Genomic DNA, 20773 nt, shown 5'->3' with positions numbered 1-20773 from the left:
GAAACCTGGCTCTAAACTAGAGCATCCCAGCAGCCTTTTGGGGATGATTTCCAGTGAAGAAGACCCCACCAACACTAGGAAATTGGTCCCACTGCCAAATCTTATTATCAAGAAGTTAATTCTGATTTTCAATCAAGATCTGCCCTCTTGGAACTCAAAACCATTAGACCTGGACGTACTTTTTGGAGCAGCAGAGAACAAACCTTTCCCCTCCGCGAAAACCCTCCAAAGTACCATCACATCTGTTGCAGTTACAATCTAACATTAAAACCACAACACCACACTGGGGCTTCATCCACATGGCAGAATTAATGCAGTTTGACACCGCTTTAACAACCATGGCTCCATTCCATGGAATTGTGGCGTTTGTAGTTTGTTCTGGCACCAGAGCTGACAGACGAGGTTAAACATCTCGCCAAACTACAAATCCCAGATTTCCATGGCATGGAGCCGTGGCAGATAAAGCAGCGCCGAACGGGATTAATTCTGCAGTGGAGATGGAGCTTGACTATCTCAGAAATAGCTGGCGTTCAGGAAAAAACGAGGACGTCACAGAATAAGACAGGCTTATCTATTTTGTACGTTGAGACAAACCCATGTAACATTAAATCCACCAACGGTGCCATCAAATCAACCACTTTCCCCAACTTTAACGACATTTCAAAACGGAGAAAAATAAACTGCGCACTGACAAACTTTGCATAATCTTACCTGTTTGTGCATTTCAATGTTCAGCCCATAGGACATTTCGTAATACTGGAAGATAAAGCAAAACAAATGCTCAGAAAGAATATGTTTCCCATTGTTTCCATGTGTCTGCTTTTAAACTAACTCCTTGGCAAGCTTGGTCTCAGTCTTCCGACTGTACGTTGGGCATAACACTCCTAATCTCCTTTGCAGAGTCAAGATAGGATTACAGGAAAGGATTGACAAAACACTATGAATTACAAAAAGTACTATTTTATATCAAACACACACAGACACACAGAAACACACCAACCAGGCCACTCACCATGACATAATGGCGCTGGATTTCCGTTTTTTCCGTCGCCAATTTCTCGCACTCCAGCTTTAAGCTGTAGAAAACAGACAGGAAAAGGAGAGAAGGAAGGTGAGGATCATTCATCCCAAAATTTGGGGAAAATCCGGTCCCTGAACAATGTGGGTCGCACAACTGCAGACCCACACTCTGTGTCTTGTGTGCAATTTGGATTCATATGTTCTCGCTACGAATCTCTAGGTCCTCCAACACAACTCTGCCAGAAGTCGACCACAGAGTTGTGCTGGATGACCTAGAGTTTCATAGAGAAAACACTTCTCTGGGCATTTGTCAGTCCTCCAGCAAAGTTTTATGATCAATGTCTGGCTGATGCTGACCATAGACTTGCACTAGAGGACCTAGAGATTCCTTAGAGAGGGGTAAAAAGAATAGGTCTTTTTTATTTGTGGTTTTCCCACATTCACAGGCATCCTTCACCCCAAACGCCAGTAAATGTGAAGGGATCACTTTATTAAGTGATCCCTTAAGGGAATTGAACCAAGATGGGAGCAGCTACCAAGAAGGCCCTGTCTTCCAAATCCTTGCATTGCTTCTATTTGGAGAATATATCCAATTATAAGCATCTCTCCTCCAATGCAAAAAAGGGGGACAATGTTAATTTTACCTGTGATACTGGTTTTGCAAAAACTGGAACTCCTCTTTGATCCGGTCCAGGATCTCCGGGTAAGTCAGCTTCAAGGACTGCGGCGTGGTTGAAACGACACTGGCAGCGGCGGCGGCTGCAGCAGCCACAGCGGCAGCGGCGGTGGCGACAGGTGGCGCCGGCAGGTGAGCCTGGACAGGACAGGTAGAGAAAGTGCCCGTCACAAGGGCCATCAGGCAGATATATCCAAACTACAACTCTCAAATTTTCCAAGAAACCTTTCAGTTAGGGATAACTTACCGGAGGCCGGTTTTGGGGGAACATCCTTGGAACAAAACCATAGGATTGCAATTTTTGTTTGGTCACTTCGGTTCCTCTTGGTCTGTGCAAACTCTCGCCCCTCTACAAGAAAAAAAGATCATTTATAATATATATATAATTTGTAATGTTTTTAAAGCTGGAAAATATAAGTCTTGGGTAACCCAGTGAGCAGATAACGGTTTGGGTGCAACAGTTTTGTACCAAAACAACAGGATTGTGGTTTACAAAATGTGTAGGTAGAGAGTCAACCGAGAAAACATAACTTGCATTACTCTTAGGTCACCCAATGGGTTTTTAATGCTTGAGCAGGGATTCGAACCGCAGTCCCCAGAGTTGTAGTCCAACATTCAAACCATTATCCCATGCCATCTCTCTGTTGTTGTTGTTGTTGTTGTTGTTGTTGTGTGCCTTCAGGTCACTTCCAACTTACGGTCGGGGTTTTCTTGGCAAGAGCTGTTCAGAGGTGCTTTGCCACTGCCTTCCTCGAAAGTGGGCTTCTATCGCTAAGCTGGGATTCGAACCTTGGTCTCCGGAGTCATAATCCAACACTCAAACCACTACAACACACTAACTCTTATTCAGAGGAGGTTTGCCCTTGCCTTCCTCTGAGGCTGAGAGAGCATGACTTGCCCAAGTGGGGTTTGCAATGCTCGAGCGGAGATTCAAACCCAGGTCTCTGGAGTCGTAGCCCAGCACCCAAACCACACCACTGTCTCTTTAGTGGAGGGCACTTTGGCCACCGTGAGCAGTTGCCTCAGATGTCTTTCTCGTCCAAGAACTGGTCTAATTCCCTTTTAAAGCTGTCCCAAGTTGGCAGCCGTCCGGACTTGTAGGAAAGCGATTTCGCTCTAATCGCCAGCTTAACGAAATTCCGTCCCAATCAGGCTTGGAACGAGAGAGAGCCAGATCGCCTCAAGCGATCAAGAGGCGGCTGGCGGCGACCAGACACCAATGTGGTTCCTTGAATCAGAAAGAAAAGGGATACTGAAAGAGAAACAAGAATTGTGCACAAAACCAGGCCATGAACCTCGGAGGATGTGCAGAGATATCTTCTCTCCCAAGAAGGAAACACTGGATCCGGCGCCCAAGACTTACAGCGTTAATGACTGTTCACAGGCCTGGCATAGTGGTTGGACTAGGACTCTGGAGGCCATGGTTCGAATCCTGGCGCGGCCATGGGAACCCACTGAGTGACTTTGGGCAAGTCATGCTTTGTCAGCCACAGAGGAAGGCAATGGCAGACGTCGCCAGAACAGATTTTGCCATGAAAACCTTCTAAGAGTCACCTAAGGGTTGCCATAAGTTGGAAATTTGGTCTAGGGCTCTGGAGACCAGCGTTCGAATCCCGGCTCAGCCACATAAGCCCACTGGGCGACCCTGGGCAAGTCACACTCTCTCAGCCTCAAGGGAAGGCCATGGCAAACCCACTCTGAATAAACCTTGCCAAGAAAACCCCGTGATAAATTCGCCTTAGAGTCACCATATGTCAAAAAGGACTTGAAGGGACACATCCCAGGATTCCATAGCACTGAGCCATGGCAGTTAAAGCGGTGTCGAACCGCATTAGTTCTGGAGTGTAGACGCAGCCTTAGCTATCAATGTGCCCAAGCTAGGATACCTACGAGGAATATTCTGCAGAAGTGGATTAAAAGGAAGAGACGGTTCATACTCCAGAACTTCAAATCCAAGGCTGAGCCTCCAAATCACACAAAATATTTCACGGTTGACAAGAGTGCCCTTGGGCATGTCAAGTGTCTCTTTGCTCACCACGCACTGAATCTCAAGCAGAAAGAACAGCGCTTCAAAGCCGGAGAGCGCATGGACTGCACACTGCTTAGATTTCTTTGTCTCCAAGCTGTTGCTGCTGTGTGTCTTTGAGTCGTTGCCGACTTTCTGGGCAAGTTTCTCCAGGGATTGCCATGGCCACCCTCCGAGGCTGAGAGAGTGTGACTCTGACCCCTGCCATGAGGTTTTCTTGGCAAGATCTGTTCAGAGTGGGTTTGCAATTGCTTTCCCATGAGGCTGAGAGAGCGTGACGTGCCCAATGTCACAAATGAGTTTCCATGGCCGAGCTGGTATTTGAACCCAGGTCTCCAGAGTCATAGTCCATCACTCAAACCACTACTGGCTCTCTTTCCTCTCTCTATTAAAGGCAGCCATGTTAAGTATTCGTGATTTAAGAAGAATGGTGCAAAATGGAATAAGAATCCATTGACTTTTGTTATTGTTATAATGAGATATATATTGAGAGCGCCAAAGTGGTGAAATAATAATAATAATAATACATATATTATATGCATGTGATATTTTATTAATATATAATACATGTATTAATACATGTATTATATATTATATGCATATGATATATTATAATATATAATACATGTATTAATACATGTATTAATATATGAATAATAATACTAAGTAGTTATTATTTAATGATGACAATGATAACAACAACAACAACAATAATAAGAGTAGTAGTAATACAGTGGTACCTCCACATTCGCTGGGGTTAGAAGCAAAGGACCCCTGTGAATGTGGGGAAAAACACAATTAAAGAAAACACCTTTTACCTAAGAGAATGCCACTCTAGGAATCTCCAGGTCCTCCAGTGCAACTCTATGGTCAACATCTGCCAGGCGCTGATCATAGAGTCATGCTGGAGGACCTACAAGTGCTTAGAGAAGTCATTTCTCTAGGAACCCCTAAGTTTTCCTGCACAACTCTATGGTCAATTTCCGTCAGAGTTGCGCCAAAGGACCCAGAAATCCCTAGAGAGAACACATTAAACAAAACCGCAAATAATCAAGCCCACCAGAAGTCAAAGCCGCAAATATGGAAGGCCAACTGTATGATAATAATAGCATATATTACTGTTATTATTCCACCACATTGACTTTCTCAATATAATATTCAATTTTGCACCGTTCTTTTCGCTCTCAGTACCAGGGCTTTAAAAATCAGTGTCGCGTTCTGTGGTTCTTCTGGCAAACCAGGCTGCCCAAAAGGAGAAGTGACGCCATTCGGTTGCAATGTATTGGAACAATACATCTGAGAAAACTGGTTTCAGGAAATACATTAAACCTGGCTCTTAACCACAATTTTAACCTCATTCCTAACCTGGGGTTTTTTGACCAACGGGGTCAAAAAACAATAACCCACCAGTCACTCAGTCCAAATATCTCTTTATTCCAAAAACAATCCTATTGCATGAGCATTGAATGCCTTTCTGTTTATTTCAATATCTCCGCTTGCTGAACTTCCAACTTTCCAAGTTTTAACTGCTGATGGAGCGGAAGCCGCTTTTCGCACCGGAGACCTGAAGAAAATGGGTGGATATAGATCAAATGCATGCTAATAAATGTAATTGTTTGTATTGTTGCTTTGGCCCTTGGTGCGCAATCGGATATAAACTGAATAAATGCATCATAAACATACAATCCATTATTATTATTAGGAGCCAGCATGCTGTAATAGTTTGAGTGTTGAACTATGACTCCGGAGACCTGGGTTCGAATCCCGGCTAGAAGGGTTTTGGATTGCAGAGTTTTTCAGATTTGGGAATATTTTCATATACGTAGTGAGATATTTTGATCATATTCATTTTGGGGGGGGCTGATACATTTATAGGCCAAGTTTGCAAACCAGATATCGATAGCTACAGAAGAGTGTGACGAACCTGTGAAGGTGCAAAAGGATGGCCACTGTGACACAATAACCTATGGTCCTTCGTTGCGCAGTGGTAGCCAATGGAGCAACTGAAGAGCGATAGACAGAAGTGTTGGAGCACAACAGGAGTGTCTGATGGGCACCAGAGATTCCTAATGCACTTCAGAATTACCCAATGCACATCAGACATGCCCAAATGCACAGTGCCCAGTGCGAGCCCAAAGTGCCCCATGCACACCAGAAGTACCAATGAGTGCCAGAAGTACTCAATGAACACACGAGAAGTGCCAGATGCACACCAGAAGTGCCTCAGGTGCACCAGATGTGCCAAAATGCATGCCACAAGTGCCCAGTGTGTGCCAGAAGTGCCCCCTGCACACCAGAAGTACCCAATGAGAGCCAGAAATACCCAATGAACACGAGAAGTACCAGATGCACACCAGAAGTGCCCAAATACATACCACAAGTGCTCTGTGTGTGCCAGACGTGCCCAATGCGCATGTACCCAATGCACACCAGAAGTGCCCAAATGCATGGCACAAGTGTCCAGTGCACTTCAGAAGTACCCAATGAGTGCCAGAAGTACCCAAGGAGGGCCCACAGTACCCAATGTGCACCAGATGTGCCCAAATGCACGTCTCCAATTTGTGCCAGAAGTGCCAGATGCACATCAGAAGCTCCCAATGAGTGGCAGAAGTATCCAAGGAGTGCCCACAGTGCCAGAAGTGTCAAGTGCACATCGGAAGTACCCAATGAAAGTCAGAGGTATCCGAGGAGTGCCCGTAGCGCACCAGAAGTGCCTGATACACCCCAGAAGTGCCCAAATTTATGCCACAAGTGTCCTATGCACATCAGAAGCACCCAATGAGTGTACCCAATGCACACCAGAAGTACCCAAATGCATGGCACAAGTGCCCAGTGCACATCAAAAGTACCCAATGAGTGCCAGGAGTACCTGAAGAATGCCCACAGTGCCAGAAGTGCCCAATGCGCATGGGAGCACTCTTGCCTGGATATGCTCCTTCTCATTTCACTAACAGGGTTTTAGGGCGTTCCTAGAAAGTAGCTACATAAAGTTATGAAATGTAACTCTATAGGCTCTCGGATGAAGATGACCCTGACCATTCTTGGCAGGGCCAACAGTAGGGGGATTATGGGAATTGTAGTCCGAAGCATAAGGTTTCACCCATTCACCCTTGTCTGAGACACGGGTTAAAACTCCCCGATGTATGGGCACAGAAGTAACTTTGCAGCTGTTTATTAAGGGCAAACAGCAGACATTTCTTTCCCCCCAAAACCCCAAATTTGGCCTCCAAATACTCTTTATTTCTAACTCTTTGTCCAGCTCCTATCAGATCTCCAAACAGGAAAATTGCCATATATTTCCATGTTGTGGCTCTTCTTCTTCTTATTATTATTATTCTATTTATTTGCATCTTGCAAAATTGGGACTTACAGAGCGGCTTGACACAATTAAAAGTTACTAAAGCATCCGCGCTGCATATTAAAATGGCTGATAAACTTACAAAAGCAACACATTTTGACCGCTGCAACTAGACAAGGCTGTTCAGGAGCAGCCAGAAAGCACTCTAGACATGCTCAGGAGTGCCCTGTTCATCCCTCCAATAATTTACATTTTTAAAAAGTTGATTAATAACCATTTTTAATGGGCTTTTCCACCCTTCCCCCCTAATGTAGAAATCAGACCCCTAAGATCCCCATCTGCCTCACCTTTACAAACAGGCAGCGGTTGGACAGCAGCTCCCATTATCCCTGACCCAAAGCTGGGGCTGATGGGAGTCCAGTCACCAAACAATGCTGTTAGCCTGAATCACACACATCCTTTTTATTTCTCAAGAAAACTCCCAACTCAATCCACAAGCAGGTGGTTGTTGGACTGTAGCTCCCATTATCCCTGACCTGAAACTGGGGATGATGGGAATGGAGCCCCCAAATTAAAAGCCTTTAATGCTTTTTTTAATATAAAAATACTGATTCACACATATAATATAAACCTCCCACATTCAGGAAACTTCTCAACCCCACAAGCAGCTGATTGTTGGACTGCAGCTCCCATCATCCCCCGACCTGCAGCTGGGGATGATGGGAGTAGAGTCCCCAAATAAAAACATTTAATGCTTTAAAAAAAACTAGTTTCACACATATAATACCTCCTTTCTTTAAGGAGACTACCCCCCACAACACAACCCACAACAAGCAGGTGATCATTATCCCTGGCCAGCAAGCTGGGGATGATGGGAGTGGAGTCCCCAAAGAAAAACCCTCTAATGCTGTTTTTAAAAACTGTTTTATATCTATATCTATATCTATATGAGAGTCCCTGTACTGGGAGAAAGGCGTTGTATAAGTAAACATAAACATAATAATAATAATAATAATAATAATAATTGCATTAAATTCCTCTTTAATTCCCTCAATCCAACCCCAAAAGCCTCCCTTCCCAAACCAAAACCCACACATTTTCCCTCTTAAAAACTGATCCCCCCAAAACCCCAAATGAGACCCTCATGCACCCCCTTTTTTCTTCCTTCCCCCCAAAGCCAAACAAAAGACCATATATATATATATATATATATATTTCCTATTTTTGCAAAAATAGCAAAACAAATGGAAGGAGAGGGGAGATGGAAGGAAAACAAGCCTCTTCTTCGACTCTTTCCCCCAAAAAACTCAAACCCACCCTCTTTTTTAAATAAAGACCCCCCCAAAGGAAAAAAAAAGCAACCTTGGAAGAGACCACCACCAAAAAATGAGAAAGAGACTCACCCAAATTCAGGAAAGGAGGGGGGATCCAAAGAGGTTTCTGGGAGGGTCAGGGAGGGGGGCCTCCTCCTCGATCCCCCTCCTTTTTATTTTTAAATTTTACTCTGCGATCCCCCTTTTTTGATCCCCCCCTTTTTGCAAAAGCCTGCCCTCCCTCCTTTGCAAAGGCTTGGCCAAAGGATCAATGGACCCAGCGCCAGCTCCACGTGGGGTCTGGCTGCTCCTGCTCTTTCGCTCCAGTCAGGCGCGTCGGAGCCAATCAGGAGGCGTGGAACGCAGGAAAGGGGCGGGGCGAAAGAATAAATAAAGGACTTGCAAAGGAAGGTGGCGGCGGGCCCCACGTGGGATTGACTAGGGGAAAGGGAGGGACAGACTCCTGATTGGTCGGAAGCGGCCTGCCTAGAGAAAATGTGTCAATCCAAGAGGAAGCCGAGGAGGGAGGGAGGAGGGTTTTATTTAACCCTTTCAGGGAAGGAAGGAAATGGATTGGAAGGAGCCAGGCTGGGGTTAACCCTTTAAAGGAAGGAATCGGAGGGCAGGAATGGAGTTAAGCCTTTCAAGGGAACTCCCCCGCTGGGTTAAAGGGGAGGAATTCATTTAACTCTTTAAAATACCTCCCACTGGGCTGACCCTTAAAGGGGAGGGATTCATTTAACCCTTTAAAGGGACTCTTAAAGGGGAGGGATCCATTTGACCCTTTAAAGGAAACCCTCCTACTAAGTTAACCCTTAAAGGAGAGGGATTCATTTGACTCTTTAAAAGACCTCCCACTGGGTTAGCCCTTAAAGGGGAGGGATTCATTTAACCCTTTAAAGGGGCTTTTTAAAGGGAAGGAATCAATTTAAACCTTTAAAAGACCTTCCACAGGGTTAACCCTTAAAGGGGAGGGGGTTTACTTAACCCTTTAAAGGGCTTTTAAAGGGGGGAATTAATTTAACCCTTTAAAAGACCTCCCATTGGATTAACCCTTAAAGGGGAGGATTTAATTTGACCCTTTAAAGGGGCTTTCAAAGAGGAGGAATTCATTTAACCTTTTAAAAGACATCCCATTGGGTTAACCTTTAAAGGGGAGGGATTAATTTAGCCCTTTAAAGGGCCTTCACTAGGTTAACCCTTAAAGGGGAGGAATTAATCTGACCCTTTAAAAGACCTCCCATTGGGTTAACCCTTAAAGGGGAGGAATTCATTTACCCTTTAAAAGACTTCCCAGTGGGTTAACCCTTAAAGGGGAGGAATTCATTTACCCTTTAAAAGACCTCCCATTGGGTTAACCCTTAAAGGGGAGGAATTCATTTACCCTTTAAAAGACTTCCCAGTGGGTTAACCCTTAAAAGGGAGGAATTCATTTACCCTTTAAAAGACCTCCCATTGGGTTAACCCTTAAAGGGGAGGAATTCATTTACCCTTTAAAAGACTTCCCAGTGGGTTAACCCTTAAAGGGGGGATTCATTTATTATATTATTATTATTATTATTATTATTATTATTATTATTATTCATTTGACCCTTTAAAGGTCTTCCCATTAGGTTGACCCTCAAAGGCTTTCTCTCTCTCTCTTTCTCTCTCAATTAGGTTAACTGTTATAGAGCTGGAAGAGTTTAAGGTTTTAAAGGAAACCAGAATGGGTTAACCATGAAAGAGCTGAAGGGGAGCCCTTTAAAGCCCCCCATTAACCCTTAAAGAGTTGGAAATATTATAAAGGACTCAGATTGAGTTAACCCTTAAAGGGCTGGAAGGTGACCCAAACCAAGCCCCCCAAACCCTGACTCTAACCCTAACTCTAAGCTTCTAACCCTAACTCTAACTCACAGTCTAACCCTAACCCTAATTCACTCTCTAACTCATTCTCTAACTAACTCACACTCTAATTAACTCTCTAACGCCAACTCATTCTCTAATTCTAACTCACTCATTCTCTAACTCTAAATCATTCTCTCTCTAACTCATGCTCTGAACTCTAACTCACTCTCTAACTCTCACACTAACTCTAACTCACTTTGACTCTAATTCTAATTTACTCTCTAACTCAATGATACTCTAACTCTAATAGCAATAGCAAGTACATTTATATAAACACTTATCTAAAAACCAGGTACTCATTTTAGTGACCTACGGAAGGATGCAAGGCTGAGTGGACCCTGGAGCCCTGTCTGCGATCGAACTCACAACCTTATGGCTGTGAATGGCTGCGCCACCAGGGCTCCCTCACTCACTCCCAACTTACTTTTTACTAACTCTAACTCACTCGCCCTTTAACTAACTCTAACTCACTCTCTAACTCTAACTCACTCACTGTGTAACTAACTCTCTCTAACTCACTCACCATCTAACTAACTTTAACTCTAACTCACTGTCTAACTCTAAGTCTAACCTTAACTTTTTCAAGGATCCCCCAATCGATTAATAAGGGCTGATGGGTTAAAATCAATGGGAACCTTTAACCTCCCCTTAAAAATGCTCTGGAAGGTGTAACTTGTAAAATATGGGGTCTGGATTAACCCCAAAAGGTCCAGAAAGGGGAATTAACTTGACCCTTTAAAGTCTTACAAGTGGATTAACCCTTAAAGAGCTGGAAAATTTTAAAGATATTTAAGGGACCAAGGGCTGGAAAGGGGAAACCCTTTAAAGGACCCAACTTGGGCTAACCCTTAAAGCAGTGTTTTCCAAACATTGGTCCTCCAGGTGTTTTGGATTGGAACTCCCAGCATTGGGGCCAATAATCAGGCATTCTGGGACCTGAAGTCCAAAGTTTGGGGGGAACTGCCTTAAAGGGTTGGTCGTTCTCATTGTATGTCTCCATTTCTGACTTACAGGCGAATCTATTGCAGGGTTCCCTTGGCAAGGTTTGCTCAGAGGCACTGCCTTCCTCTGAGGCTGAGAGTATGCGACTGGCCCAAGGTCACCCAGTGGGTTTCTAGGGCCAAGCAGGATTTGAACCCTAGTCTCCCAGAGTCCTAGAGCAACCCTCACACCTTTACGTCATGCTGGATTTATGGCTTTAACCTTTTTAAAGGGGTTAAAAACTTTAAAGCACCGAGAGGCAATGGGGGGTTTAACCCTTCCAAGGACCCAGGTTGGGTTAACCCTTAAAGAGACAGAAGGGAAAATGGCCATAATCCTTTCCAAGACCCAGAAGAGATTTATCCTTTAATGAGATGGAGGTAGGAAAATTGGCTTAACCCTTAAAAGAGGCCATCCGCTTAACCCTTAAAAGGCTAGCTTGGGTGGGATTAGTCGAACCCTTCAAGCAGTTGGGCAGTTGATGGACTGCGGCTCCCATCATCCTCAGCCTGGCTGGCCTATCCAGCCAAGTATACCTTCCAAAATATTCACAGACGAAAAGCAGGTCACTTATGTGGCCAAGCAACATCAGTGCATGGTCAAGATGGCTATGAATGAGGAAGAACAGACCAAATGGCGAAGGCCGCAGCGGTTTGCTTTTGCCTGAGCTGACTGGGAAGGGCAAGGTTCGGGACCCTCCTTCCTCTCCTCGCTGCTGAGTTAATGGGCCTAAATACCCCGAGGGCCCCAGATCTTGGAAGCTAAGCAGGGTCAGCCCAGGTTAGCTTTTGGATGGGAATCCCAGGCAGTATAGGCTATATTTCAGGGGAAGGAAATGAGTCCTGTACCAGGAGGAAGGTGGGATAATAACAGGAATTCGGATCATGGTCCCAAAAGACAAGGAAAATATCAGAGGAAAGAATGGGTTTTAGCCCTTTGCCAGTCAGAACATTAATAGAGGGAAGGAAGGGGTTTAACTCTTGAAATGCTCAGAGGTGGGAACCTGGTTAATCCTAAAGACTGGGAAGGGAGGAGAAAAGTTAATCTCCGAAGGTCTGGAAGGGAGAGAGCTTAACCATTCAAGGCTAACCGATCCAGGATTAGAGTCCTGGAATTTCTTTCATTTTAACCCCGTAAAGCTGGGGATGGATTGCCCTCTAAAAAAAGGCAGTTTAATCCACTGGGTTTGCCACATTTTCCTGGATCTGGATATATATATATTTGTTGTTGCATGCCTTCAAGACATTTCCGACTTACGGCAACCCGATCATATATACAGCAATGGGACTGTTCAGCCTCAGTTCAGCCTTACCATTATTAATATGGGACTGGGATTAATATGGGACTAATATGGGACTGATGGCACAATTCACTATTACTTCAGCATGGCCATTACCAATAGAGAATTTTATATATTCATTACAAGTTATTTCATTCATACCATTCTGCCTTATCTGTTTCATATTTTATGGTAAAACTGATTTATATGCTGGTCTATGAAGGTAATATATGATTGATTGATTGATTGATTGATTGATAAGAACTGCACCAACTATTCTGGGGATTTTCTAGAATCTGTTCTCTATCCCAGCATTTTCTCAGCCTTATTTAGTCAATGTTTTAAAGAAAAAGTTGGATTAGGACACTGGAGACCCAAATCCATCCGTGATGCCTTTATTGGCCAACCGAAATGCACAATATACTTGTTGCAAGCTTTCGAAGCTCCATGAGCTTTGAAAGCTTGCAACAAGTATACTGTGCATTTCGTTTGGCCAATAAAGGCATCACAGATGGGTTTTTGTTTGCATTTGTTAAATGACCAACACAGCTATCCCTGAATCTTTGATGACTCTGGAGGGAGCTGGATTCAAATACCAGCTCGGCCATGGAAACCCACTGGGCGACCTTGGGCGAGTCACGCTCTCTCAGCCTCAAGGGAAGAGAATGGCAAACCTCCGAACAAATCTTGCCAAGAAAACCCCATGATAGGGTTGCCTTAGGGCCGCCATAAGTCAGAAATGATTTGAAGGCACACAACACTCACACAGGCAAATACCACAGCCCATCTTGGGGAGCAAGGGGTTGGACTTTGAGCTGTCTTCCAACTCTATGATTCAAGGGCCTGATTCCCACTACCTTTTAAACCGTATCGCAAATCGAACCGGTTCAAATGACCCTGGTTCCCACTTGAATCGATTTGCTGAAGCGATTCGGAGCGGGGGGGGGGGGAGCGTGCACTAGACCCGTTTAACACGCATCTTTTGGACATTGATGTCTTCCGCATCTTTTTGGATAAATCGATTGTGCACAAGTGTGAACCAGATGCGGATCGGAATCGATTTAAATTGGCCCTTCGGACGGCCGGAGCGGGTCCATTTTGAACCAATTCACTGGTAAATGCGAACCACAAGTGGGTTATTTTACAGGGAGAAAAGTGCGATCGGGGCAAATGTAGTGGGAACCATGCTCCGCTGTCGATTCAATCCATCGATACAGACGACAAACTGCAGGTTTTTTTGTAAGTGGGAATGAGGCCTATGCTTCAGTGATTCAGTGCTGTCACCCATTTTGGGGTGCCACCCGGTGTGGTCCGCACCCCTTGCACACCCCTTGTGACGCCTCTGAGTCTGGATAGTGACATACAGCTCCTTCTGGAAAAGGAATCAAGCCGGCCTTTTCTTTTCCTAGTATAGGCCATCCAAGCATGGCTAACAGATTTGGTGGGCCAGCCTGGGGGGGGGGGCTAAATCCCATGTCCCCCCCTTTCCTGCTGCTTCATTTCCATCTTTAATCCTGCTTTCCCCAAAGTCGAGAGAGAGAGAGAGAGAGAGAGAGAGAGAGATACAGATGTAGGTCACTCATTCTTTTTCCTCGCCTCCCTCCCTCCTTTCCACAGCCTTCAGAAGTAGAGGTTTTTCCACCGTCTCTTGCTGAAAATGGGGGTAATTCTCTCGGCCCCAGACCCCCAACCTCCAAGGATAAGGACATTTTAGGAGGGAACAATCCGTCTAGCCTCCTTTTCCCCCAACCTCCAACCCCCCTTTCCTTCTCTCTTTCTCTCCAGTCTGCATGTCAGAACTGATCTTTTTCAATCTGTTTCCTTGAGCTCGGATGAGGTCGGATTAAAAGCAGGAGCGGAGGCCCGGGAGGAGGGGAAATTAAAATTAAAATAGATGCCTTGTCATTTCAACTGGGATGGCGGCGTGGCTCTGAAAAGAGCCAAAGTGGGTTTTATTTCAAAGTCTGGCCCGGCTTTATTTTCCCCATTCCGTAAGCTTGGCGGAAAAACCAGAGGTATATGTATAGAGAGCGGAGCGAGGGGGGAATATTGATCTAACTTTAAAATTGCAACACTTAAAAATATCTATACCAATATCATCCAACCGACATCTAAAATGTTATCATCAACGTATTGATCCAAAAATTTTGACGAGATTGAATATCGAGGTTGAATATCGGCACAGGAACATTATTTTTGGTATTGAAAATTTTGGCGGGTATTTCGCTTGGGACTTGTGTCTTTCCAAATGGTCATAAAATGTGCATAGAATTGAACCGAGTAGCTTTGCAACATCTATATTCACGTAGGAGCTGCCGCGAAGTAACAATGTGCAGGTGTCCATTATTACAGAATGACTGGTGATGTGCCATGGTTTGGTGTGCAACGGGTACCAATGATGCTCCAAAATGTGCACCAGGACACTGTTTGGGAAGTGGTGGAACACGTCAGGAGCACCCAATCCACACCAAAAGGGCTTGATGCTCACCAGAACTGTCCCATGCTTACCAAAGGTGTCAGATGCATACCAGAAGTGCCTGGTGTGCACCAGAAGTGCCCAATACAGTACTTATCAATGGTGTCTGATGTGCAATGTAAGTGCTCCATGCTTACCAGAAATATCTGATCTGCAGCAAAAGTGCCCCACGCTTGCCAAAGGTGTATGGTGTGCACCAAAAAGTGCACCATGCTTACCAAAGATGTGCCCCAAAAAGTCTGGAATGCTTACCAGAGGGGTCTGATGTGCAGCAGAAGTGCCCTATGCTTGCCAAAGGTGTCTGATGTGCAGCGCACCAGAAGTCCCTGCTGTGCACCAAAGGGATCCTGTAACCCATCTGAGACTAATTGAAAGAGAAAGGTTGGTCTCAAAGGTGCTTCAAGATCCCTTTGCATACAAATTTCCCCAACTAACGTGGCTATGTGTTCGGATACAATTTAAAACATACAAAAAGTGAAGATTAAAACAGAATTAAAATCATCACAGAATCACAAGAATCCCAACCTCAAGTGAAAGAGTTAAATGCACTTAGGTGAAGCTGTCATGGGGTTTTCTTGGCAAGGCTTGTTCAAAGGAGGTTGGCTATTGCTTTTCTCTGCGGCTGAGAAATGGTAGCTGGCCCAAGGTCACCCAGTGAGTTTCCATGGCTGAACAGAGATTCGAACCCTGATCTCCCAGTGTCCTAGTCCACCACTTAAAGCACTACTACACTATGCTGGCTCTCTCTGACCTAAGTTACCTATCCTCAATTTACAATCTGCAAATCCATCAACAATCATATTTTGTGCAATAAGATTTCTGGCCCCAAATAATGTAACTTAGTGATGCTTTGACCAGGAGTGACTTCCATGGCATTGGGGCAGGGGATCCACTCTGGGGTTTAATCCAAACTGTCGAGGAATAGATCCTGAGGTTCTCTGCTTTGGAAAAAACAGGCAAAGGGTTGGCATTATCCTCCATTAAGTTAATATAGCAATGAAACTGAATTAAGTCATGGCCTGTGGCAGCTTGGAGGTCATTGGCTAAAAAGGAATCCGCTCTGGGATTTAGTCCAAACTGTCAAAGACTTGATCCAGAATGGTCCGTTTTGTGCATAAGGTCCAGTGCCTTGGATAACTCATTTTTAAATTGCAAATTTTAAATGTGTATTGTTTCACTATGCAAATAGCTTCTTTCTCCTTTTAAACTGATGTGTGTTTTAACTGGTGTTGTTGTCAATTGTTGTTGTTCCCCACCTCGATCCATGTGGAGAGGCGGGTAAGAAACTGTCATCATTGTTGTTATTTCTTACCCCCGAGACGGGGAACAACGACAATGAACCACAACATCAGTTAAAACATATCCGTTAAAACACACATCTGTTGAAAAGGACAAAGAAGATGTACACACATTAAAACAATCCACATTTAAAACTCACAATTTAAAATCATGATTATTTTTGTGGTTGTTGTGGTTGTTGTTTGGCCCAAACCCCAGAGCAGATTCAGCACTGACTGAATTGGAAGTCACCAGCATTGGCTTTGGCAATTTCAAACAGGGACGGATTGGAAGAAATCCACACTTTGCAATGCATCAGATTGCATCTTGGCCACTGTTCTAATAATCTGCTGGTTTGGGGAGATCTTCACTGGTGCCCAGCATGGCGGGTGAGTTTGGGCCATGGAAGCTTAGTCCCATAGCCTGACCCAGGGCCAAAGGGCATAGCTGAGGATCCCCATTTGCACTGAAAATGTGCCCCAAGAGAAAAGCAATTTCCCCTTCTCCACCCGCACAATGCAACAGCAGCTTCCATTGGATCCCTTGAGAAACACACTTAGGAGGAATACCTTCTCCATGGATGGATTTTTCAAAACCAGTCGCCTTTTGCAGAGCAAATCCATAGCTGTGGGCACATTGCCCTCTACTGACAGCATCCTTCAAATACTCCTTTTCTGCCATGCACAGAAAAGCCCTTTATAAAATGTTGTCAAGTTCGCTTCCCAGTTGATCACACTGGGGCTAATTTCGGCATTGAAGCGAGATGAAAGCGCATTTAATGCATCTGGCAAATAAAGCAAAAATGGTGAGCAATTGCACAAATGATGATCACACGCAATTGCACAAATAATGTGATATCGGAAATGCATTGCTGCTGAAATCCTGAAAGTAAAAAGTGATGCATTGACTTTCTTTGTGTGACTTGTCCACAGCCACCCAGTGGGTTTACATGGTCAAGCAAGGATTCGAACCCTGGTCTCCAGAGTCATAGTCCAATGTCCAAACTACTACACTATGCTGGCTCTCTCCACTTCTGTACAGCTACACAATGTACATCTCAACACCGCCAAACTGATCACTATACATACTTACATGCCCCCAGTTTCCACACTGGACACACCACCAGAGCCATAGTTTACCCCCAAGCCCTCTGACACAACTGCATCTGAGTTAAAGGACAGGGCTTACATTGACCCATGTTTTTGGGTCAATATTTTGACCAACATGTCTAGATTTATACATGTGTATATACAGTACAACAAGCATTCCTCAAACTATGGCATCCACCAGGGAAACAAATGGGAAAGCCAGTGCAGACCGGTGTTATATGGTCTCTAAAATGCACACCCGACACCACTCTGGCCACTGCATTTTGCGCTAGCTGCAGCTTTGAAACACGTTTCAAGGGCAGCCCCACAAAGTGCACATGGCAGTAATATAACCAGAAGGTTGACCCGACCAGTACTGTATTGGCCATTCAAGTTGCAAAAGCAAAGAGGTTTTCATACACACCAGAGTTCTGACAATCCGTTATTTAATACAGGGAGGGAACCCACCTGGAATACTGTGTCCAGTTCTGGGCACCTCAATTCAAGAAGGATGTGGACAAGCTGGAGTCTTGTCCAAAGGAGGGTGACCAAAATGGTGGATGGTCTGGAAACCATAAAGCTCTATGAGGAACGGCTTAGGGAGCAGGATATGTTTAGCCTGGAGAAGAGATGGTTAAGAAATGAAATGATAGCCCTGTTTAAACATTTCACAGGTATGTCCTGTTGAGGAGGGAGCAAGGTTGTTTTCCGCTGTTCCGGAGACTAGGACCCAGAGCAATGGATTCAAGCTACAGGAAAAGAAATTCCACCTAAACCAGTGGTTTCCAACCTTCCTAATGCCGCGAGCCTTTAATACAGTTCCTCATGTTGTGGTGACCCAAACACATGAAATTATTTTTGTTGCTACTTCATAACTGTAATTAAATAGGTGTTCTCCAATGGTCTTAGGTGACCCCCATGAAAGGGTCATTCGACCCCCAAAGGGGTCCCGACCCACAGGTTGGGAACCACTGACCTAAACCTTAGGAAGGACTTTTTGTGATGGTAAGTGATGTTCAGGAGTGGAAGACGCTGCCTCGGAGGGTGGTAGACTCTCCTTCTTTGGAGGTTTTTAAACAGAGGCTGGATCGATTGGGAGTGTTTTGACTGTGTCTTCCTGCATGGCAGAATGGGGTCCCCGCATGGCCCTTGGGATCCCTTCCAACTCTAGGATTCCATGAACTTCAGTTTGTCCACAGACCATATACCATGGGACACACTCTGTGAGCTTCACCATGCTTGGAAATGTTTTTTCCCCCTGCAAAACAAACCCAGAATGGACAGAAGTCCTGGTTTTCCTTTGAACCTGGAAAGTGGGAAGGAATTGGCTCGTGTTTGGAAATGAAATGCACACAATTTTTTAAGATAAATCATCCCGGGAGGGATGCATCGAGAAGATTTTGCAGGGCACAAAAATATCTGGGGGCCATTGGTGGTGGCCCACAAGCCCCACTATGGCCACCCCAAGGCAGACGCAGATGGCCCAGAGGAGAAGCATGAAAGAGGCACCAAAGCATCCCCAGCCATTGTTGTTCTCCTTGGGTTCCTCTTCAAGTTAAACAAAACTGCCATGTTGGCGACAGCGCTCTGGATCTCTGCCTCCACTCCAGGAATATGTTAATGTTTTCTCTCCCCCTGGAGCCTGCTGTACAAGTCTGTCTGCACACGTTCTTCGCCCTCCTTCGCTGCCAAGAACCTGGAATGCACCGCGGTGGCCAGGGCCTTTTCCAAAACACCATCTCTTCCCCTGAGCAACTTTGCCTTCTTCTTTTGAAACTAGCAGACCCCAAAAGAAATCATGTCGAGGTTGCCGATTTGGCATTTCCAGCCGAATATATCCAGACCTTTTGGCTCTGGCTTGAAAAATCCAATCAGCCCATGTCTCTTGTGTTACTCCTCAGCTACCAATAGTTAGCTACTTACAGGCATTAAAAGTCTCTGGTACATATATACACTTCTCCCTCCCTATTCGCTAGGGTTAGGGGCACAAGATCCCCACGAATATGGAAAAAACGCAAATAACAATTTTTTACCTGAGAGGACATCTCTCTAGAAATCTCTAGGTCCTCCAGAGCAACTCTGTGGTCAACGTCCGACAGACACTGACCATAGAGTTGTGCTGGAGGAGCTACAAAGGCCTAGTAGAGCATTCTCTCTAGGAATCTCTAGGTCCTCCAGTGCAACTTTGAGTTAAAGTTGACCATAGAGTTACACTGGAGGACCTAGAGATTCCTAGAGAGGACATATTAATCAAATCTGTGAATAATCAAATCCACAAATATGGAGGGATATGTGTGTGTGTGTATCATATATGTTTTTAAAAGTCTTTTTACACCTGTTGCCATCTTTCCTCCTTTTCCTCTGTCTAGGGGGAAAGTTGGATTTTTAGCAGCATCAGCATTTGGAGCCTAGCGATAGAGGATTGGAGAAAGACAAACTTTGGCTGCTGGGTTGCAGCATCCTCTCTGCACTAAGCAATGCAATAAAGCTTGAGTTGGGAAATAATGGGATTTTTCCTCTAGCCAGTCCTCTTGTATCGCAACCGGTCTTTTATGGTCACCCAAAGCATTAGTTGAGGTGGAAAGAGGCGACACAGTTTTTAAAATTCAATGATTTACTCCTCTCCCACCCTTTCCCACTCTTTCCCTCGCTCTTGGGATGACTCCCTTGTTCTTTTTTAAACAAATATGTCATGGGCAAAACATCTCTGTTAATGGGACGCTGTTATAATAAAGCCTCCGAGAGAGGAAAATCCAGCGCAACGCTATCCCTCCGGGCTCCAAGCGAATAGCAAGAAAGGACTTGAATCAGCGAGTCTTTAAGGGAGGATAGAGATTTCGTTTTAAAGAGGAAAACAACCAGGAGAGAAAAGTGAGAACTGTGTAAGAAGGGGCCGGAGATCCAACTGTGCAAATAGTCCACATATTTCGGCAGTGCTTTTCAATCTCTGTTCTGTTACCTTCAGGAGATTTTATATATATATATATATATATATATATATATATATATATATATATATGATGTGTTGTTCTATGCCTTCAAGTCATTTCCGGGGTTTTCTTGGCAAGGTTTGTCCAGATTGGTTTGCCTCTGCCTTCCCTAAGGCTGAGAGAGTGTAACCTCCCCAGGTTCACCCAGTGAGCTGGGAATCAAACCCTGGTCTCTAGAGAAATAGTTGGGCTATGACTTTGGAGACCTGGGTTCGAATCCTTGCTCAACCGTGAAAGCCACTGGGTGGGCCTTGGGCAAGTCACATTCTCTCAGCTTCAAGGGAAGGCAATGAAAACCCTCCAATAGAGTCGCCATGAATCTGAATCAACTTGAAGGCACACGACGATTTATATATGTACATTTATTTAATCTAGATCCTGCTTCTCCCCGGCTTAAAGGAAGACGATAGCACAACCTGAACAAAATTCAGCAAAAACCAGTCAGCCACAAAACCATTTAG

At 44.8% G+C, this 20773-nt stretch overlaps 1 protein-coding gene across 2 annotated transcripts in view; it reads right to left on the bottom strand.

Annotated features, from left to right (window-relative positions):
• LOC149308430 (transducin-like enhancer protein 1) overlaps window positions 1-8586 on the bottom strand; it is a 28284-nt gene extending 19698 nt beyond the window's left edge. For both annotated transcript variants that reach the window (XM_089535784.1, XM_089535783.1), the window contains exons 1-5: window positions 8424-8586; window positions 1944-2045; window positions 1665-1834; window positions 1013-1076; window positions 712-756 (exon numbers count right to left, since the gene is read on the bottom strand). In XM_089535784.1, the coding sequence (XP_089391910.1) occupies window positions 712-756; window positions 1013-1076; window positions 1665-1834; window positions 1944-1967 (303 nt within the window). In that variant the 5' untranslated portion in view covers window positions 1968-2045; window positions 8424-8586. The remainder of the gene's footprint in view (window positions 1-711; window positions 757-1012; window positions 1077-1664; window positions 1835-1943; window positions 2046-8423) is intronic.
• Window positions 8587-20773: the final 12187 nt, after the last annotated feature.

The sequence above is a fragment of the Sceloporus occidentalis genome, unplaced genomic scaffold (assembly GCF_023333645.1).
Source record: "Sceloporus occidentalis isolate IW3139 unplaced genomic scaffold, rSceOcc1.0.p SCAF_8, whole genome shotgun sequence".
Taxonomy (NCBI): Eukaryota; Metazoa; Chordata; class Lepidosauria; order Squamata; family Phrynosomatidae; genus Sceloporus; species Sceloporus occidentalis.
This window is presented reverse-complemented; position numbering and strand designations above follow the sequence as displayed.